This window comes from Rhipicephalus microplus, chromosome 4 (genome assembly GCF_043290135.1).
Source record: "Rhipicephalus microplus isolate Deutch F79 chromosome 4, USDA_Rmic, whole genome shotgun sequence".
Classification (NCBI taxonomy): domain Eukaryota; kingdom Metazoa; phylum Arthropoda; class Arachnida; order Ixodida; family Ixodidae; genus Rhipicephalus; species Rhipicephalus microplus.
Genome location: NC_134703.1, coordinates 153,442,409 through 153,460,142, shown reverse-complemented (window position 1 = coordinate 153,460,142; position 17,734 = coordinate 153,442,409). Strand labels below are relative to the sequence as shown.

The window sequence follows — 17,734 nt, the reverse complement described above, 5'->3', positions numbered from 1 at the left end:
TCCAGATAACATAGATAAGAGATAGCTTCTGCAATTACACCTTTACTAAAGAGCCGCCTGGTTCAAATACTGCAATTCAGGTACATCAGAAATATAGCCCTTTCTGCACAACGTGGGCTACTTGCTAATGCATTCAATGTTGATCACACATGCTGAAGTTGGGTAGCCATACAGGGAACACCAAGAGAAAAGTTACTTCACTTGTACACATATATTATGCTTTCATCATGTCAAGAGGACTACTACTGCCACAAGAAGGTGCTTGGTAAAGCCAGAAAATCTGTAAAGAATAAGTACAGGTGGTGATGCTGCTAAAAACATCCATACAAACTCACAATCACATCGTGGGTCTGACAAATCCGCTAAAGCACATATGAGTCTTCATTGGCAAGGGTGAATAGGATTCCATTGTGAGAAGCACAGAGTCAGCATGGCAAAGTTCAGGAAATTTTATTGAGCTGATGTAACCAAAACATGAAAAAGTTTGTGATGTCCTACTGATGTTTAAATGCATGAATTGCAGTACAAATTCAATAACGAAGCCTGCCCCTTGACCTTGTTTGCCAACAATGAGCCGAAGATAGGAAAATTAATGAAACTATTATTACAAAAAATATTTTATCATTCGAAACTGACATAGAGTTTCATTTTAGTGCCAGCTACACATGGCTCAAGTTGGTTTGAAGTTCAGTGCAACATTGACACGAAAAAAACTTATCATTATTGCCATCAGCAGCAGCACATACTCACAGTATCGAGACATGCAATCCACATCTGTATCAGCCCTGCTGCTCACAGATCCTCCCGAAGGACCGGGCGAGTGCGAGGGCCCTGGGCTGTCCAGGGCAACTGTGTTGACCGGAGATGGAGCCATCTCTACGGCGGGACTGTTGGTCGAGTCGGGGTGCAGGCTCACGGTGGATGCATTCTGCAGTTCTACCAGTTCCTCTTGGGAGACGCCAGCACTGCACACTGTCAACCAAGGCCAACATGAAGCAACAAACACTCGACAGGTGGACTGAAAAGTCGGTTCTGAGAGTGTCCACAGGGCAGAGAGTAGTTCACGAAGATATAGACCTATAATTGACCAGTACAAAGCCCGAGAAAGCTACGAAGAAAATCCATGAAGGTCCATAAGAACAAAATATTATTAGTAGGCAAAAAATTAAACTTGTAGAGATATCACTTTCTTGCTTCAAAGTGAGGTTGCAGCAAATGGTAAAACAATCAAACCTATTTATGATGAACTTGAAAGTGCCGAGAAAAGTGCTCATTATATAGGTAGTTTATTGTATATGAACTCACCCTTTAGAACATTCGCTTAGCAACCAACCTGATCTTTTTTTCTTCTGCGCATCTGTATAAAAAGGTTCTAACAACCCTTCAGTGACAAGGCTTTTCCCATCATGAAGCGATGCCCGCTGTGTAATCACGAGGGAATCAAACTACCTTCGCAATGAATTGACACCGTTTCACAGAAGCGTGGCACCACGACGTGGGTCCAATCATCCCTGGCTAGTTGCGTGCACCACGTCGCCTACTCAGCTTGCACCATCACGGTCAGGCAGCGTGCTGCATACCGTATGCGTGTATTAGCGCATTCTTCATGCCTGCTTTACTATAAACTAAAAAGGTGAGGCGAGCAGCCTGTTCGTTCAACGTGACAAAGACAAGCATTTAGCAAGCAATGCACACCCTACATTTTCGCATGGTTCTGCGTGACGAGGCGAGGCACACTTCGATTGTCGTTTAGAAAAAAAAAAAAGAAAGACATGCAGATTACACTCGCTGCCAGTGTATCGACATTTCTCGAGATCCGCAACACTCAACACCAGTGAGCTGCTTTTGTTTCCACAAAGCAACGAGCAATGAAGCGATTTCGAATAATGTGGCAGCGGCGAGTTGCGAATGGTATCATGGCACGCTTATAACGCAGTTAATCAGCACACTTTGCACCACATGCACAGCCGTGCAGATAGCTGCAGATGATAATGATAAGGTAGTCGGTGATAAGTCATAACAGCACGTTCATCACCGGATGCCACCTCACCTTCGCTCTTTTCTGATGCTAGTGTGTGCATGTATCACCACAATTACTAGGAAGCCATAATCATTGATTGACCGGTCCCTACTGTTACCGAACGCACATTGTGGTGTCAACAGGTTAAGGGGTGCATTGATTGGTCTCTACCATTACCAAATTCACACTGTGGTGTCAATGAGTTTAGGGGTGCAGAGAACTTTTTCGTGCGACGAAAAGTTATCATGGTTATTGCTTCTTGCATTTATGACTTCTCATGCTCCAAGGCACTGTTTGGATTATCGTAAGTGGTCGTTGCAGAGATAGGTGTCAGAAACGGTTGCCGTGTGAACAATGATCACAAGTAACGCTTGATGCTGCCGCCTATTTTTTTCCTTTTTTTTTTCTTGCTGCCATTTTGCCACTGAACAAATGCCTGTAAAGTGGGTTTCCCTCTCACTTAAGAACACACGGTGGGGAAGCTTCAGAAGACTTACATTTATTCACAAATCAGAGGACATCAGTCATTAATTGAAGTAATCGAGGATGTTTGCGTTGCAGTAACGATTGCTTGCAACCAGTCAATCAATTTTGCACACAGTTTGCAAAGCATAGTAGTTCACAGCTAAGCACAGCGGCAACACTTTCTAAAGACGACGGCAACGACTGCGTCTCCCTTGCTACCCTCTCCACCGCAGCCGGAGTGTGGCCAGCACATGACGAGAAAGGAGGAGCGTCTGCACGCGGACAGACGCAGATCGGCATTAGAAAGAGAGCCAACACGCTGCAATAGGTTTCTTTTTTTTTCCCTCTCTCTTTTCACGGGCTGCATTGAAAGGAGAAGGGTTTCTACGTGGCAGGGACGGAAAAGAGAGAAGCGTGGCACAAGCGCGTCGCAGATGGGCATTTGAGAGAGAGCAAACATTCTGCCACAGCCTTTTCTTTCTTTTCCTTCTTTCTCTTCTTTGCGCACAGCGTTGAGAGGTGCCGCTGCATGATTGGGCATGGTGCTGAGAGCATTTTCGGAGCATGGTATGTTCGAACTAGCCGTCGCAAGTGCTTGCTCGTTCGAATTACAGGGCGTTTTCGCCCATCGGAATACACATAGCTTTGACGGGACCACAGCGCGAGTTCGAATTAACCGGAAGTTCGAATTAAGCATGTTAAAATTAATGACATTCGACTGTGTTTATTTTCCATGACACGCATGGTCACGTAGCAATACATCGAGTCTTGAGGCGGTTTCCTTCTTTGCATGCTTATAGGTGTGCGCCCATCTGAGCATACATCGCAACAAATTGTTACAATCGATATAACGAAAATATGGATATACCAAAATAATTGTGGCTCCCTTCAACTTTGTTATAACAAGGTATGAGTGTACATGTGGTTGCAGTTTCAACAGGCAGCCTAGAAAAATCGCAAGTGCACTGAAATATGGTTGTTATAGCCAACATAAAGTAATATTTTGGATCATTATAGTTGGTGGGTTTGACAGCATTGAATATTTTAATCGCGTTCAAATGGTAACAGGCTTTGAATGCTATTAGGGTGAAAGCTATAAGCAGTAAAGTACACTGCATTTAAACTGTGCCAAACTTCGTTCATATAGCTAGTATAACACATTTTACAAAAAGTTTACAAAAAGTTAATCAGGTTACAAGTAATAGACCTTATGCAAAATTGCTGCCATCTGTCACTTGTCGTGTGCATAGCCGCAATGTTAGAGACACACAATTGGCCGTGATAAAGCTCGTTGCGTGAAGGTCGATTCTGCGTGTAGCATACGAGTAGCCCTCACTTGGCAAACGGCTGCTAGCGGAAACGTTGCAAACACTACCTTGCTTCGGCAAGCAGCATTTTGTACCAACGCGAGTACAAACGCTATTGCACGTCTGATTTGCTTAGAAAGGCGTACACAAAGACGTGCTTCAGGAGCGGCAGCCCGAGCACACTCTGGAAAAGTCGTCAGCTTGAAAACATGACAAGGGGCAAAGCTTATGGTTCATTCAGAGTTCCTCTTTACATGCAGCAAGACACGTAGCAATACGTCGGCATTGTCATTATCGGCCAATACACGCCTTACGTCGATATGCCTTACATATATGTATACGTAATCACATGTGGACTATGCAAACTGCGCCGCACTGAGTCTCTAACATGGCAGCTATGCACACGATGGCTGACAAAGGGCAGCAATTTTGCATAAGGCCTATAAATAGCCCACTTAACCTTGGTGCATGGCTTTGTGGCAGTGAGGATTTTCCCTGAATGGGTGGTTTCATGACTTAGCAGCTCTAAGCTGCAGTAAAAGCTTCTTTCCAGGCAGCTTATGTGTGCTAAAATATGTCCACTTGCTCGATATAGAAGGTAACCCCCCCCCCCTCCCCCCTTTAGGCTGATGTGCAAACCAACACACCTTCCGCTCTGGCCATGCTATGTGATGAAGATGGGGAGCCCGCAAGATCGGGCAGTCTTCGACTGAGGATCCCCTGCATTCTTAGCACTGAGTGCTGGACGCCCCTCGAACTGGTGGAAGCTTCGACCGTTGTACTGAGGTCCAGCTGCTGCCCATAGTCATCACCTATATGGACATCGAAAATGAAAGGGTAGCGTAACATAACATTATTGATTTTAGCATGTTTTTTCATTAATTAGACCCTTATGTAATACTACAATCAAATAACATTACAATGAAGGCAACTACTGGATAACCTAGTGCTCCAGATCAGTTAGAGGCACTTCGCATTATATCTCCAGATTTACTCAGACAATTGAACCACATTAATTTTTACCTGGCCCTAAACACATGAAATATGCTCACTTAATGAATTTATAAATATGCTGAGATAAGCGAAATCATTCCTAGTCAAACAAAACAAATCCTGCGACACAGGTGACAACACAGCCTAACTGAAAAGATTACATTTCATTAAATGCTCAATTGTTTTAAACTCTATAGGCACTAAAAAACTGCCAAAAACAATAACAAAGCAATAAAAAATTTTTTTTAATGACGTAAAAACTCAAATCACCATGCCATGTCTAAAATAGCTCTGACGACCTAGTGGCACATTTAAAAGGCATCTCAGTTCTCTAACCTCGACAAAAAACGCCAGGCATGCATGTGCATAATTAAGGATCACGTTTTGATCTATGCTTATAGAATCTCTCCACTTTGAATATGCTTGACCACAATACACTGCTAATGCTATTTTAAATAATTCATTAACCTTGCACTGTAGCAAAGCCGACCCTTGGGAACTTTCCTGGTTCCCAGCAAATTGGTACTTACGAGAGTGTTAGTACGAGGCTGTGAGATGATTAGCATGGTAGAAGTGGTTGATCAATGCTTTTAGGCCCTAAAATTACGGAACAATGTTAAAAAAAGGGGGAGCATCCAAACAAATTGGCCACTGATTGCTTACAGTTATGATAACGAAGCACTACAATGAATCGAAACGTTACAATTAACTACTCTAAAGTCTACATCTTTTGTAGCACTTCACCGTCATGAACATGTAACAACACACTCAACCGGCAGTCATTTTGCCTGCGTGTATCTCCCAACCGTTTATCAACTTCAGAGGAAGCTAAAAAAGATATAATAAATAAGTAGTGGTACTCATTTTTTTTTAAACAAATTCAGAACAAAGCTACTCTCAGTTAAGGTTAACATTATATTTTGCGCTGTTACTATTATTGAAGGGGCACTTTTAAATGACATATTGAAAACTGGAACATGTCAGCCTGCCAGCATGGCACACATAAAGTACAACATTAGTTTTTGGAGCTTAATTTTCTCACCATGATTGTCATCTTGTAAATGCTGATGATGATGATGGTGCTGACTTGAAGTATCCACATAGGCTTCTGAAGTGTTGATGACGTGCTTTGAGACAAAAGTAAAGTAGTTTTCAACATTCATTTAACAAGAAACTTTTCTACATTAAAAGTACATACACTTTCAAGAACGCTCCAGGCCCCAGCGATGGTAGTAACCATGCCTGTTCAAATTTCTCTGTTGGATTAGATTTTTCATGCTGAAAGCTACATTTCCCCAGAGTATTAATTGATTGATTTGTGGGATTTAACGTCCCAAAACCACCATTTCATTATGAGAGACGCCGTAGTGGAGGGCTCCGGAAATTTTGACCACCTGGGGTTCTTTAACGTGCACCCAAATCTGAGTACACGGGCCTACAACATTTCCGCCTCCATTGGAAATGCAGCCGCCGCAGCCGGGAATCGAACCCGCGACCTGCGGGTCAGCAGCCGAGTACCTTAGCCACTAGACCACCGCGGTGGGGCTCCCCAGAGTATTAAACAGCCATTATTAAGGCGGCACACATTTCGTGACTTGCTTGCTTGAAGCTTCTTAGTATGTCACAAATTTGCAACACCTGGCAGCAAACGGTCAATGGGTGTGCAAACAAATTATTAGCCTTCACTATAACAATGAGATATCTATAACATGCCAAAGAAAAGCAGCTTTGCTGAGATATAGGTGTCTTGCAAGCGACAGTGCCTTAAAAGAGACTCAACAAAGGTGTAGAAAAAAGCACACTATACCATATTTATTTGAATTTAGGCCGATAGTATTTTTCAAATTTTTTTGCATCAAACTCCAGGGCTGGCTTAGATTTGAGGATTCTGAAAAATGCGCTATTTTTCATTGAGAAAAGTGGTGCACAACTAGTATCACCTGGACAGTCTTCTGGCCGTTAGCAGCCAAGCTATCACCTACAAACGCGAGGCTGCCAATTTGATCTTTGTGGTGAGTGTCGAGGCAAGCCGCTCATCATTTTGAGTCACGCTTCAAGTGGTCTGTGTGTGGCATAGCTCAATGGCACCAAACAGGCGGTATCATTATAGTGCCGCTTATAAAAGGAAAGTTGTTCTAGCTGCGGAGTCGTCATTCAATGTTGAAGCCGGACGGGACTTTGGAGAGGATAAAAAAAGGGGGGCCGCTGGAGGGGCCACAGCTTGGGACGACAACACGGAAACTTAATTGTGCGCTTGTTTAATTAAGAACTGCGGCATATCCAATGCGCTTGATGGCAGGCACGGAGGATCGCGCACTGTTTCAAGACAGCGGTAAAAAGTCAGCGACGAGGGAAGCAGCGACGATGACTCAGAATGAGCCCACCATCGGCAAGCGCAGCAACCTTATGGTGCAAATAACTAGAAACAGCACGAAAAAAACTACGGCTAAGAAACACACACAACAGGACCAGCGGCTGTATGTTTCTCGAGTTATTTGCATCGTGAACCAACTGCTTGGTTTCGTCTTCATGTTCAATAAATGTTTTCTCTTTGTGAACGCTGTCTTCACTGTTTCGTTCGGCCTAAACTCGAGGTAAGTTTCCCCCCCCCCCCCCCCCCCCCATTTTTTTTTCGGGCTTCAGACCTTTGAAGGTCGGCTTAAAATTTGGGTCGGCCTAGATACGAGTAAATCCCGTATTTACTCACGTAATCTTCACACTCGCATAATTCTCGCACCCCCCACATCGCCCAACAAAAATACGATTTCTTTTTTTTTTTCTTGAGTAATTATCACACCCCCGAAAACTGCCGCAATAATGTTGTCTGCTCGTTCCACTTACTGATGATGATAGAGCGTGCCATCTGGCCCCATCTCTTAAGCATCAAGCGCACTATTACTGCACGGAGATTCAATCCAATCCAAGTCAAGCAAAAGTGGCAAGTGCACGTTGCGGTGTGTATTGTGTGTTGTGTCGATAGCCTTGTCACATTATGGGGCGATACTGAAGCTACGCAGCTGCTTTCAAGTTGAAAGTGATAGATCATGCATTAAACAACGGCAACAGGGCCACCGGTAGGTCTTTCGGAGTCTACGAGTTTTGTGTTCGCTACTGGTGACAGCAGCTGAAAGCCACCAAGACTCGTTTGGCCTGCCCTGTGCCTAAAACTGGGATTGGTGGTAAACTTTATTTCTTCAGAAGGAAACTGCAGACAATTCTGTTAAATAGCCATCAGCCCAATACTGACGTCCTACCCTTTGAGGGCTCCTGTTGAGCGACGCACGCTACCGCTACGCCCGCAACGCCCACAAGCTTTGCGTATGGTATTCCAATTCTCGACTATTTGCTTGCACTTTTTGTGTCTCAAATAAATCTTGCCTTGTGTTGAACCTGTGCTTTTATTGTTGAGGTAAGTTTTAATTAGTACTTCTCTAAGCTAGCTATTAGTTGCTGGTGGAGAATCGCGATTTTCGGCCACTTCGTTTTCTTTTTCGCTCTGTACATTTTGGTGGAAAGTTTTCCCCGCCTGATTCTCGCACCCCGCAACTTTGCATTGCTTTTTCGCCAAAAAAAGGTACGAGGATTATGCGAGTGACTATGGTACTTTATTTTTTCTATACTCTAAAACTCTTATGAGCATCTCACCTCTGAACTATCGGTGGAGTCCACAGTGGAATGAATGCCAGGCTCCACCCCTTCGGAGGTGGCCACGAGGTCAGCACTAGACGACACATAGTTCTGGATTGCGCTATTCTGGTGGCACACCTGGTGAGCTGCATGGTACTGCTGAACATCCTGCAAGGATTGGTGAGGCACACAGTCCTTATTGCATTATGAACACAAAGGTGCATTCACCCAGCCAAATTACCTGAAGGCAATAACATCAAATCGGGACATGTTGGACTTAAAGGGCATTGCAAAATAAATTATACTTAGAAATCGATGATTTTAAGCACAAACAATGCCGATCTGAAGCTTATCTAAAAACTCTGATAATCTAGAACAGTCTTTTGATACTGCAAAAAGAAGAGATTTTGATGGTTTGTTGTTCTAAGGCAGTGTAAAAGGAATGCCAGTTAACTTTTTTTTTTTTTTTTCATTCGGTATACGAGGTTTAACATTTCCAAGTGACCCGGGCAGTGCATAAACTCAGGCAGGTTGGTTATCTATTTTGTTTGCTATTTTAGTGCACTGTTAAACAAGACAAAGCAGGAAAACAACATGAAGGTGTAGTGCTGTGTAGGTGTCGTTTTCCTGTCCTCTGTCTGGTTCAGTGCACTAAAATTATTGAAAATAAAAAAAGAAATAGCGATTTGGGCAGTGAGTCTGGTGGAGGGCTATGGACCATTGCAAGGGGCACCGCAACACTTTTTGAGCATGGTCAGAAAACGCTGCCGATCGGAAGTAGAGGCTCCCGACAACACGTGAGCCAAATATTACAGCACAGCACGCGGCCTGGAATTCACAATAAATTATCAAAATCAGCTAAAGATTGCTTTATCTCGACAAATCACGGAATATGGCCAAAAATCACATGTGAATTACTCATCTATCAGCCATTGGCTGATTTGAACATGGTACGCTGCTCATTACAGAGATTGCCCCGGGAGGCCGCTACTTGTCCACGCGTGCGCGCGCGATCACACTGAAAAAGCAACGTATTCATAGAAAAAAAAATGCTCAAGGTCACGAGGTGCGTGTGACATTTTTCTGTGGCCCTGCCATTTCTCCCCGCTTAGCTTCCAGCACTTTCGTCGGAACAAGAGAAGAGAAAATGCAACTGCAGCATGCGACAAACCTTTGTGACTCCCCTCGCAGCGGAAGGATTCTTGAAATTTTTGCGGCGTTGAATTTGTGAGGCAATAAGCTCTTCCAGTGAATTCATTTTGAGGTTACTTGAAAAGCCGTATCAGGGCCCCTTTCAACCACTTGGAGTACTTTATAGTGTGCCGACATCTCACAGTGCATGGACCTACATCAAAATGCGACCACCACCAAAGGGATCAAACCCATGTCTTACAGGTCTGCAGCTGAACGCTGTAACCACTGAGTCACTGCAACAACTTAATAATTTTTGAGGATGTCTTATGAAATCAAACATGGTGGTCATCTGTGTTAATGAAGCTACTTGACGGCTCTCTTCCCAAAAACAACAAGCCAAAGCTAGTATTCTTTACAGCTTCTGCTTCAGCAACTCAATTTGCAAATACTACAACATCATCTCGAACTCTTGTGCAGCGTTCTGCTTTCCTCACTCATCCACCAATCCTCCTTTCAGTGTGTGCTCTCTTGCATCTTTCGCCATGTTCATTCTCTTCGTCACAACAAGGTATGCCAATGCTCTACGCAGAAACGAGTGCCTGACAGCTGCTCTCTATAATGAGAAAGGTGTGGATCGATACATCGATGGCATGCACTCCGGAGATTTTTAATACATCAGATCATCAATTGGCTTTAGCAATCTTCACCGCGGAATAGCAACATAATGTGCTGAAGAAGATTCATAGCCGACAGCTACTACCTGTAACCATTCATTATCGTAAAGCAGACTGCCACAGCCACCTGCTCCAAGAAAGTGATACACCTCCTGGTGTAATAATGGCATTCATCATAAGCGAACGAATGAAGAGTTGCAGCGACATCTTTGACACAGACTTAACAGCGAGAAATCTGTAAATTCCCACTTTGATGGTCTCAAGAGACTGTCTGATAAGTGAAAAGTTTTGAGATGGGTATCACACAGGCATAATCTGAACTTTCAAGTACTGATATATCAAACTATCTTGTGATAACCTTGGAATTCAATATACCCATGTGCAACTATGTACCTACATCAAACTACTAGGCGAATAACGACATCTTCTTACAATATGTACCTACATCAAACTACTAGGCGAATAACGACATCTTCTTACAAAAGTGCACCATTATTCTTTTTGGTGACGAATGTGTGCACTGTAAACTGTCTCTCTAGTTGCCATAGTATACCGTAATTACTCGAATCTAACGCGCACCTTTTTTCCGGTTAAGCGAGTTCATAAATCGCATGCGCGTTAGAATCGAGTACGAAAAAAAAAATTACGGTCAATCTATTGCCATCGTCAAATCCAAAATGGCCGCCCCCTACGTGCGTCGACATGGCGCGTCGGTCATTTCTGCCTATGTGTTTCCCATGTGCGGCACTTCGTACGTGTGCTGAGGAGTTCGTCATCTAGTAGTGCATTAGCATCGACGGCGTGGAAGGGCCGACTCCAAAAACTCGAGTGCACCACGATGCCGCTTTTAAAAAAAAAGTCATCGCGTGTGCAGAAACGGACGGAAATCGGGCCGCATCGCGGTCGTTCGGAGTTCCCAAAACGTGCGTGCGGGACCGGCGGAAACCAAAGCGGAAGATTGTCGACAGCAAAGCTTCACGCAAAGGCTTCAGTGGACCACAGCAGGGTCGGTTTCTGCAAATTGAATAGCTGCTCGGCGAGTATGTGCTTGAGCAGCGAGCGGCACAGCGGCCCGTGACGACAGAACTGCTCCAAGTGCGGGTTATGCAGTTAGCTTTAAAAAAAGGTCTAATGCGGAGCCAGTTTAAAGTGAGCAGGTGCTAGCTAACTAACTTTATGAAGAGGAAAGGCTTTTCCCTCCGAAGGTGAACGGGCATATGCGAAAAGTTTTGCTGAGGAGTACGATGAAAAGCTTCACAGTTTTCCGAGGTTCGTCCTAAACTTGCGGCGCAACAACGGCTACCTGCTTGGGCAAATCGGGAATGCCGATCAGACGCCTCTTTACTTCGACATGCCTGGCACCACAACCGTCGAGAAGAAGGGGGCGAAGCAAATTCGCGTGCTGACATCGGTCCACGGTAAAACTACAGTGATGGCAATGCTCTGTTACACGTCAGATGGGCACAAGCTTCGCCCGTACCTCATATTTAAATGGAAGACACTCCCGAAAGGAGTCGTTTTTTCGAGTGGTGTGATCGTGCGGGCCAGCGAGAGAAAAAATGGGTGCGCGTTGCAATCGATGTCTTACTTTTTTTTTTTTTTCGCGGTGGAAATCGGGTGCGCGTTACAATCGAGGGCGCGGTAGAATCGAGTAAATAAGGTAAGCTGCTATGTATGAAATGAAGCATAGATTACCTTACACCAACAATCTCCTGGGAAATTTTTTTTTCTTAACTTTTGCTTGTTCCTGTGTAAAATCTGGTTTGCTAATAGAGACGAGTTTTGTCGTATGACGACATGTAATAGTGATTGCAAGCATTGGAATACATAGAATAGCAACACATCGAATAACAAGGTTTTCAAAAAGCAGTCTGCAACAAGGGCCCAGAATCATATGGCAATAAAATTGCATGAGAATTGAATGTGCGCAATTGACATTCTAATGCAAATGAAATGACAATTTGCACGTAACATTATGTCGGAGTAGCATTATGTTGCACATAGCATTATATTGGCACTAAGGACATGAAAAATTCCAAGCAGAAACGACTCAGTCTGCATTCATGTATATGCGAGGGCCTTATTGCACTGAAATTGAATTATGATAACGCTGCTGTCAAAGAAACAGTGAATAGTATACGTTAGCTGAAATAAGTGAACACTTACCACTGTTTAGCCAACTAGAGCAACACTAGCCATGCGAGCTGGCATCAGCATTTATTTAATCAACACGAAAATCAGTAATGGTAATATTTAAGCCAACACAAAAGGCCAGAATACCCTTTAGAAGTCACAGGGATAGAGAAGATAAGCTCTCACATATAAGGCCCAATTCACACAGCCGTCAAATGCTATGCCACGTCATCATTATAACACTAGCATCCGTTGTATTTTGTTTTACCCCAGCTTTTCCTTCAAAAAGAAGATGCTGAGAATTTTAAGGGGGAGGGGGGGTGGGGCATGGATATGAAAACTATCTTTGTTATTTATGAAGATGAAGTGATGAAATTTGTTATGCAGATATCATTTGTTGAGCTGATATCATAACTTAAATCAGTTTTGAGCAATCTAATGTAGCTTTTGAGTTACAACACTTCGTAGGCTCTCATTGTCATCCTAAAATTAATTAGTTGACATAGGTTTGTCAAAATTTTTGCATAAGGATATTCACAAGGGTCCACTCTGTGCCATAATGTCATTAGTTTATTTTTTAATATTTAGGTAAGCACACAAAAAATTTTTTAAGTGTCCTGGGCATATTGTCTTACAAACAACTTTTACAAAAAGTCGAATTTAAAAAAAAAATCTTTATTATGTACACACAAATATGGGCAGCTTTACAGCACTCACCAATATATAACAATCTAAGTGTAGAAAACGAAATGACGATATCTTCCTTTGTTGCAAAATGGCACAGGGATGAACGACAGCAACTGCTCAAAAAGTGAAAGCTGAGAAAATCGAGCTCAAGGAAATTAAAGCTAGAAACTAAGAAAACGGAACTCGTAAGGAAACTGGCTTTATTTTTTGTCAGAGAGATGCAGCTTTGTGGCTATCTTGAGCTCCGATCTGTCTGCTTTACGATGATGCCAATATGATGGCACTGTGCCGAGGAAACCGGCCTAATGGCACACATTTAATACACATACACATACAAAATATGTATGTGCCTTAAGGGTAAATCCATGATGCAATAATAATAATAATAATAATAATAATAATAATAATAATAATAATAATAATGAAGCTGCAGATTTGAATTTTCTAAAGGCCAATTTTCAGATAGCTTTTGACAACAGCCAACCAGTAAAGAGCTTTTTCTCAACTTCTACTACTTATTTTGGTCTAATATTTTGCCATGATGCGATACATGGTCTAACGATTGCAGAAAGAAAGAAATTGAAAAATTCAACATTTCGACCAAATTTACCGTTCCCATTGCCACGTCCCCCCTTAGGAGCATTTTTGCTGATGCTGTCAGCTTGAAGGAGATGCTAATGAGAAAGTGTAGTTTGTCCAAGATAGGTGCCAGTGCTGTGACAGCATCTGACGGCTGTGTGATAAATGCCTGACAGTCACAATATAACAGTCACAATCACTGAACTTGCCCAGTCCATCCGCTGCAGTGGCCGCAGCACAGATTGCTGCACAGAGCTGCACGGACCTGGGCCTGCGTTCCCCTGCCCTAGCTGCTTCTTGTTTTTGCCACAACGACGAGCAAAATGAGAAAAAACAAGAGAAAAACAAAGCAAACATTACATAGTTGGCAGGCCTGCTTGCAGAGGAGCACATGCAGGAACGCAGTTGTGAGGCAATAACCGTCTTAAAGGAGTGTGGACATACAATTTCCAAGGAACGATTTATTTATCCCGGGCACTACACAGCACCCTAAGCGCAATAATGATGATAATAACATGATGTTCACGGCTGTGACCCAAACAATTTAGTTTAGTGCAATTTCTATTGCAGAGCTTGCCATTATTAACGCCAAGCCAGGCAAATCACTTTTCAGTGATGTAAATCGAAAGTAACCTATGCCATTGAGATCACGTGAAGCACAAAAGCCTCGCAGGCAACAAGCTTCTCATCCGTTGTCTTCTCAAAATTACACGTGAGCTCACACTTGCGTGCCACGGCCACATTATGGTCAGCAGATGTGCACTAGAGGTAGTGAGCAGAACTGCCATTAACTTCGCACTGCTTTGCAATTGAAGGTGACGTTTCCAGGACGGTTATTGTGACAAGTTCTAGAAACTTCACCACTTTTTCATCTCTTGCCTTTGAAATCGAAACAGATGAATTTTCAGTAGGGGGCGCATAAAAAAATCACATTTTCGAATATTTTTCAGATAGTGGTTGCTAATACGATTCGATTCACAGTGAAATTTCACTACTCCGACCATTTGAGCTCCCTAGGAACCACGAAATCGTTCGAAAACTTGAGAAGTCCAATAAAACAGATTCATGCATTTTCATTCCGTTCAAGCAGTCAAATCGCTACAGCTACATCTAAAATAGCTTCAATGCCTCCCAGTACACTTATTAGGCATTTCGGTGCGCACCCGAGCTCTTGTAAATACATTCAGGACCTGCTGCAAAATGTCCTGAACTATACAAATTTGTGTGTCGCGATGAGCGCCACTGATAGCAGCAAAGCGCAGAATTGATAATAACAATCTCACATGAAATGTTCGGAAACGACTGTGGCAGGAGAGCGGACAACTCATCTGGCTTTTGCCGGTACGTGCGCACACGTTAATGAACCCCGAATTTCCACGGACACGCCACATTTCCTGCTACGTAAAACCTAGTGTTGTTTCGCATATTGTAGACTAAGCTGGCCCTGCCACTGTATGCCTGGGCGTTTGCTGTGCCATATACACGAATGTCATGAAAGTGTTCGTGATGCCCACTCTGTTTGTATCCGCACATGGGCGCGGTAATGCCGAGCTGCTTATGTTCGTGAAGGCAGCGTATCTGTGTGGCCCACTTAGCCGTCTCGCACGAAGAGACAGCATGAACAAAGGCACAGCACGTTTGTGCCCCACCCATACCACTAGCCATCATGGGCCACATGCACTACAGAACTGTTCACTGAGGATGCTTATTAGAAAGATAGTCGGCGATTAAGTCGTACTGGTGCATTTGCTGGCTGCTGTTACCATGCTTCTGCGCATTTTTGGCGCTTATTCGTAAGGACGTTGCCACACTGCGCTGTTACGATGGCACCTTCTTTTCTTTTTTTTTAATTTATATCCATCACCGCATCACACTGGCATGCAGCAAAGCTGCCTTTCAGGTTTTTTTAGGCCACAAAAAGATTGACTCGTCAAAACGCTGGTCTGAACCTGCAAAGCAGAGGTGGCGGCTTCAATTAATGCCGTTTCAGATTAGAAACTCAGATGAAATTGGATGAAGATTTTCAGCATTTGAAATTTCAGATGTTTTTACAATACACTGACGTCTAGGGATAAAGGAAAGAAGCATATACATTCAAAGGTGGCCGATGACTTGTCGTCTCGGGGGCAGACCAGAAATGCTAGACTTATACCCCTGTCACACGGCACTTGGTAATGTCAATCGCTACGAATGACATTAGGCTTTAACATCATTTTTACAGCTGCTATACGGGCATAGTGAATGACATTCCCATTTAATGACATTCACTCATTGAGTGTGTTCACTGAACTCATGGAAGTGCGACATGTGTTTCTTCGTCAACAGGCACTTGACAAGATATTACAAAATCGACATTTTAAAGTAAGTGCAAACGATGTACAGATGTTTATTAAAGGTGGTTGTTAATATTTCAGTAACATTTTGATGTACAACACCATAGTAGAAGCAATTTGTGCAGCTATATTATTTTTTCCAGGCTCCGACTTTACACTATAGCGTCTCCTGTCAGCCATGTTTTTACACGCCTGCTGTTGTTTTCGTGCAGCATCGCTGCTATCACCGCGTTGGACTCCCTTGTACAGAATACACACGCACATGTTGAACACCAGTTTAAGAAGAATGTTTTCAAACCAATTTTCCTTTCTTGAATAGCACCACAGTTCTCCGTTATTCGCTGACAAAGTCGTAGCCCAATGAGCAACTGATGTAAACGAATTGGCGCATAGGCGCAGCTCCAAATTCCTCGTCATCTGTGATCTTGAACATCAATCTCGAGACTCTTTAGTCGATTCTGATGCTTCATTCACAGCAGCAGGAGAGCAATTATCATTAATTTGCATAGATCATAATCTATCATGGTCACAAATTCATGAACGCTCTCACGATTCTAAATATTGCCGAAACCAAGTTGCGAGTGGCTTCAAGCTAGTCTTGCTTTGATATGAGGATTTCTTTTCTACCAATGCTGTTTTCTTATGTCGCAGTATATTTTCATCCAGCCGGACAATGTTATGTAAATTAAATGCGTGATGTGTACCTTCTTGGTATTATAGCAGCCTGCCGATAAACATTGACCTCAATTGCGATTGTAATTTCACGTAGCCGTGCAGACCCGGAATGCAAAACTGCAATGGCATTTGTTTTGAAAGTCATTCACTGCAAATGACATTAGACGTGCCGTGTAACAGGCGCATTAAAGGAAGCGCGTGCCCTTGTTCATCACATGAGTTGAACCTCTACAGAACTTGAAGGAGGAGAGGCTGAGGAAATACCGTCTTTTCCTTTCAAGTCTACAGTGACCTCGGCATCACATTGTGTGAGGGTGCTGACACCCCCTGTAATGTTGTTTGTGCCGCATGGCACACGTGTCTCGCGCAGAAGCCGTATTTCGGGGGTCACAACTAATAAGTGGTGGGTGGCGTTGTGTTCGCGAGCGTAGATCACCGTTATCATCATCATGGTTGTTAGAGCGCTAGCGCCTGTGGTGACCCCTGGCGGCAGGCAAGCCTTGGTGGCGGCAGGGAGAGTTGAGCGAGTTTCTTTTGGCGTGGGACGGTGGCGCGGGCGGTTGCCTGCAGCGGTGGGTCTGCCGTGGACGGCACCGCGGGCCGTCTGTGGTGGGCCCATGAGTCAGGCGTTAGCGACACTGCCTTGTTTGTCATGTTGTTGAGTGTTGTTCAATATTGTGTAAGGATGTCTTAACGTGTTGATCATGATTGATGTTATAATGATTCGGCTGATGATATCGTGGTTTCTAAAAGCAGTTAAATAAAAGTGTGTTGTCGTTTGGTTTGTTCTGACCCTGTCTGCTGTGTCCATTCACTCCAAGAGCGCAGTGGTGGTGGTTGCCAATTTGAGACCCCACAATTGGTAGCCCCAAGTCATGTAAATCAATACAGTTAAACCTCTGGATTGCCTAGTTCTAGATAAGACAGCTAGAAAACACCACCCTCTAGTGCTTCATCAACCTAGCCAAAGGAAACACTTTCATGATGTAATTTCATAAAATATGTTTAGGAATCATCTGCAACTATTTGTATGTAATTCACTTTTAAGTGTATTAAAAAAGATATTCTAGAAATATTAGACCAGTATTTGATTCGAATCACCCCCGA

General features: G+C 43.5%; 1 protein-coding gene across 6 annotated transcripts in view; it reads right to left on the bottom strand.

The window, feature by feature from the left end:
• LOC119172421 (uncharacterized) overlaps nucleotides 1-17,734 on the bottom strand; it is a 103,115-nt gene that overhangs the window by 56,909 nt on the left and 28,472 nt on the right. For 2 of the 6 annotated variants that reach the window (XM_075893771.1, XM_075893773.1), the window contains exons 8-12: nucleotides 13,829-13,912; nucleotides 8,431-8,580; nucleotides 5,828-5,912; nucleotides 4,440-4,604; nucleotides 751-972 (exon numbers count right to left, since the gene is read on the bottom strand). In XM_075893771.1, the coding sequence (XP_075749886.1) occupies nucleotides 751-972; nucleotides 4,440-4,604; nucleotides 5,828-5,912; nucleotides 8,431-8,580; nucleotides 13,829-13,912 (706 nt within the window). Of the gene's footprint in view, nucleotides 1-750; nucleotides 973-4,439; nucleotides 4,605-5,827; nucleotides 5,913-8,430; nucleotides 8,581-13,828; nucleotides 13,916-17,734 lie in introns of all 6 variants that reach the window. The other 4 variants (XM_075893775.1, XM_037423522.2, XM_075893772.1 and 1 more) reach the window with 3 other exon arrangements.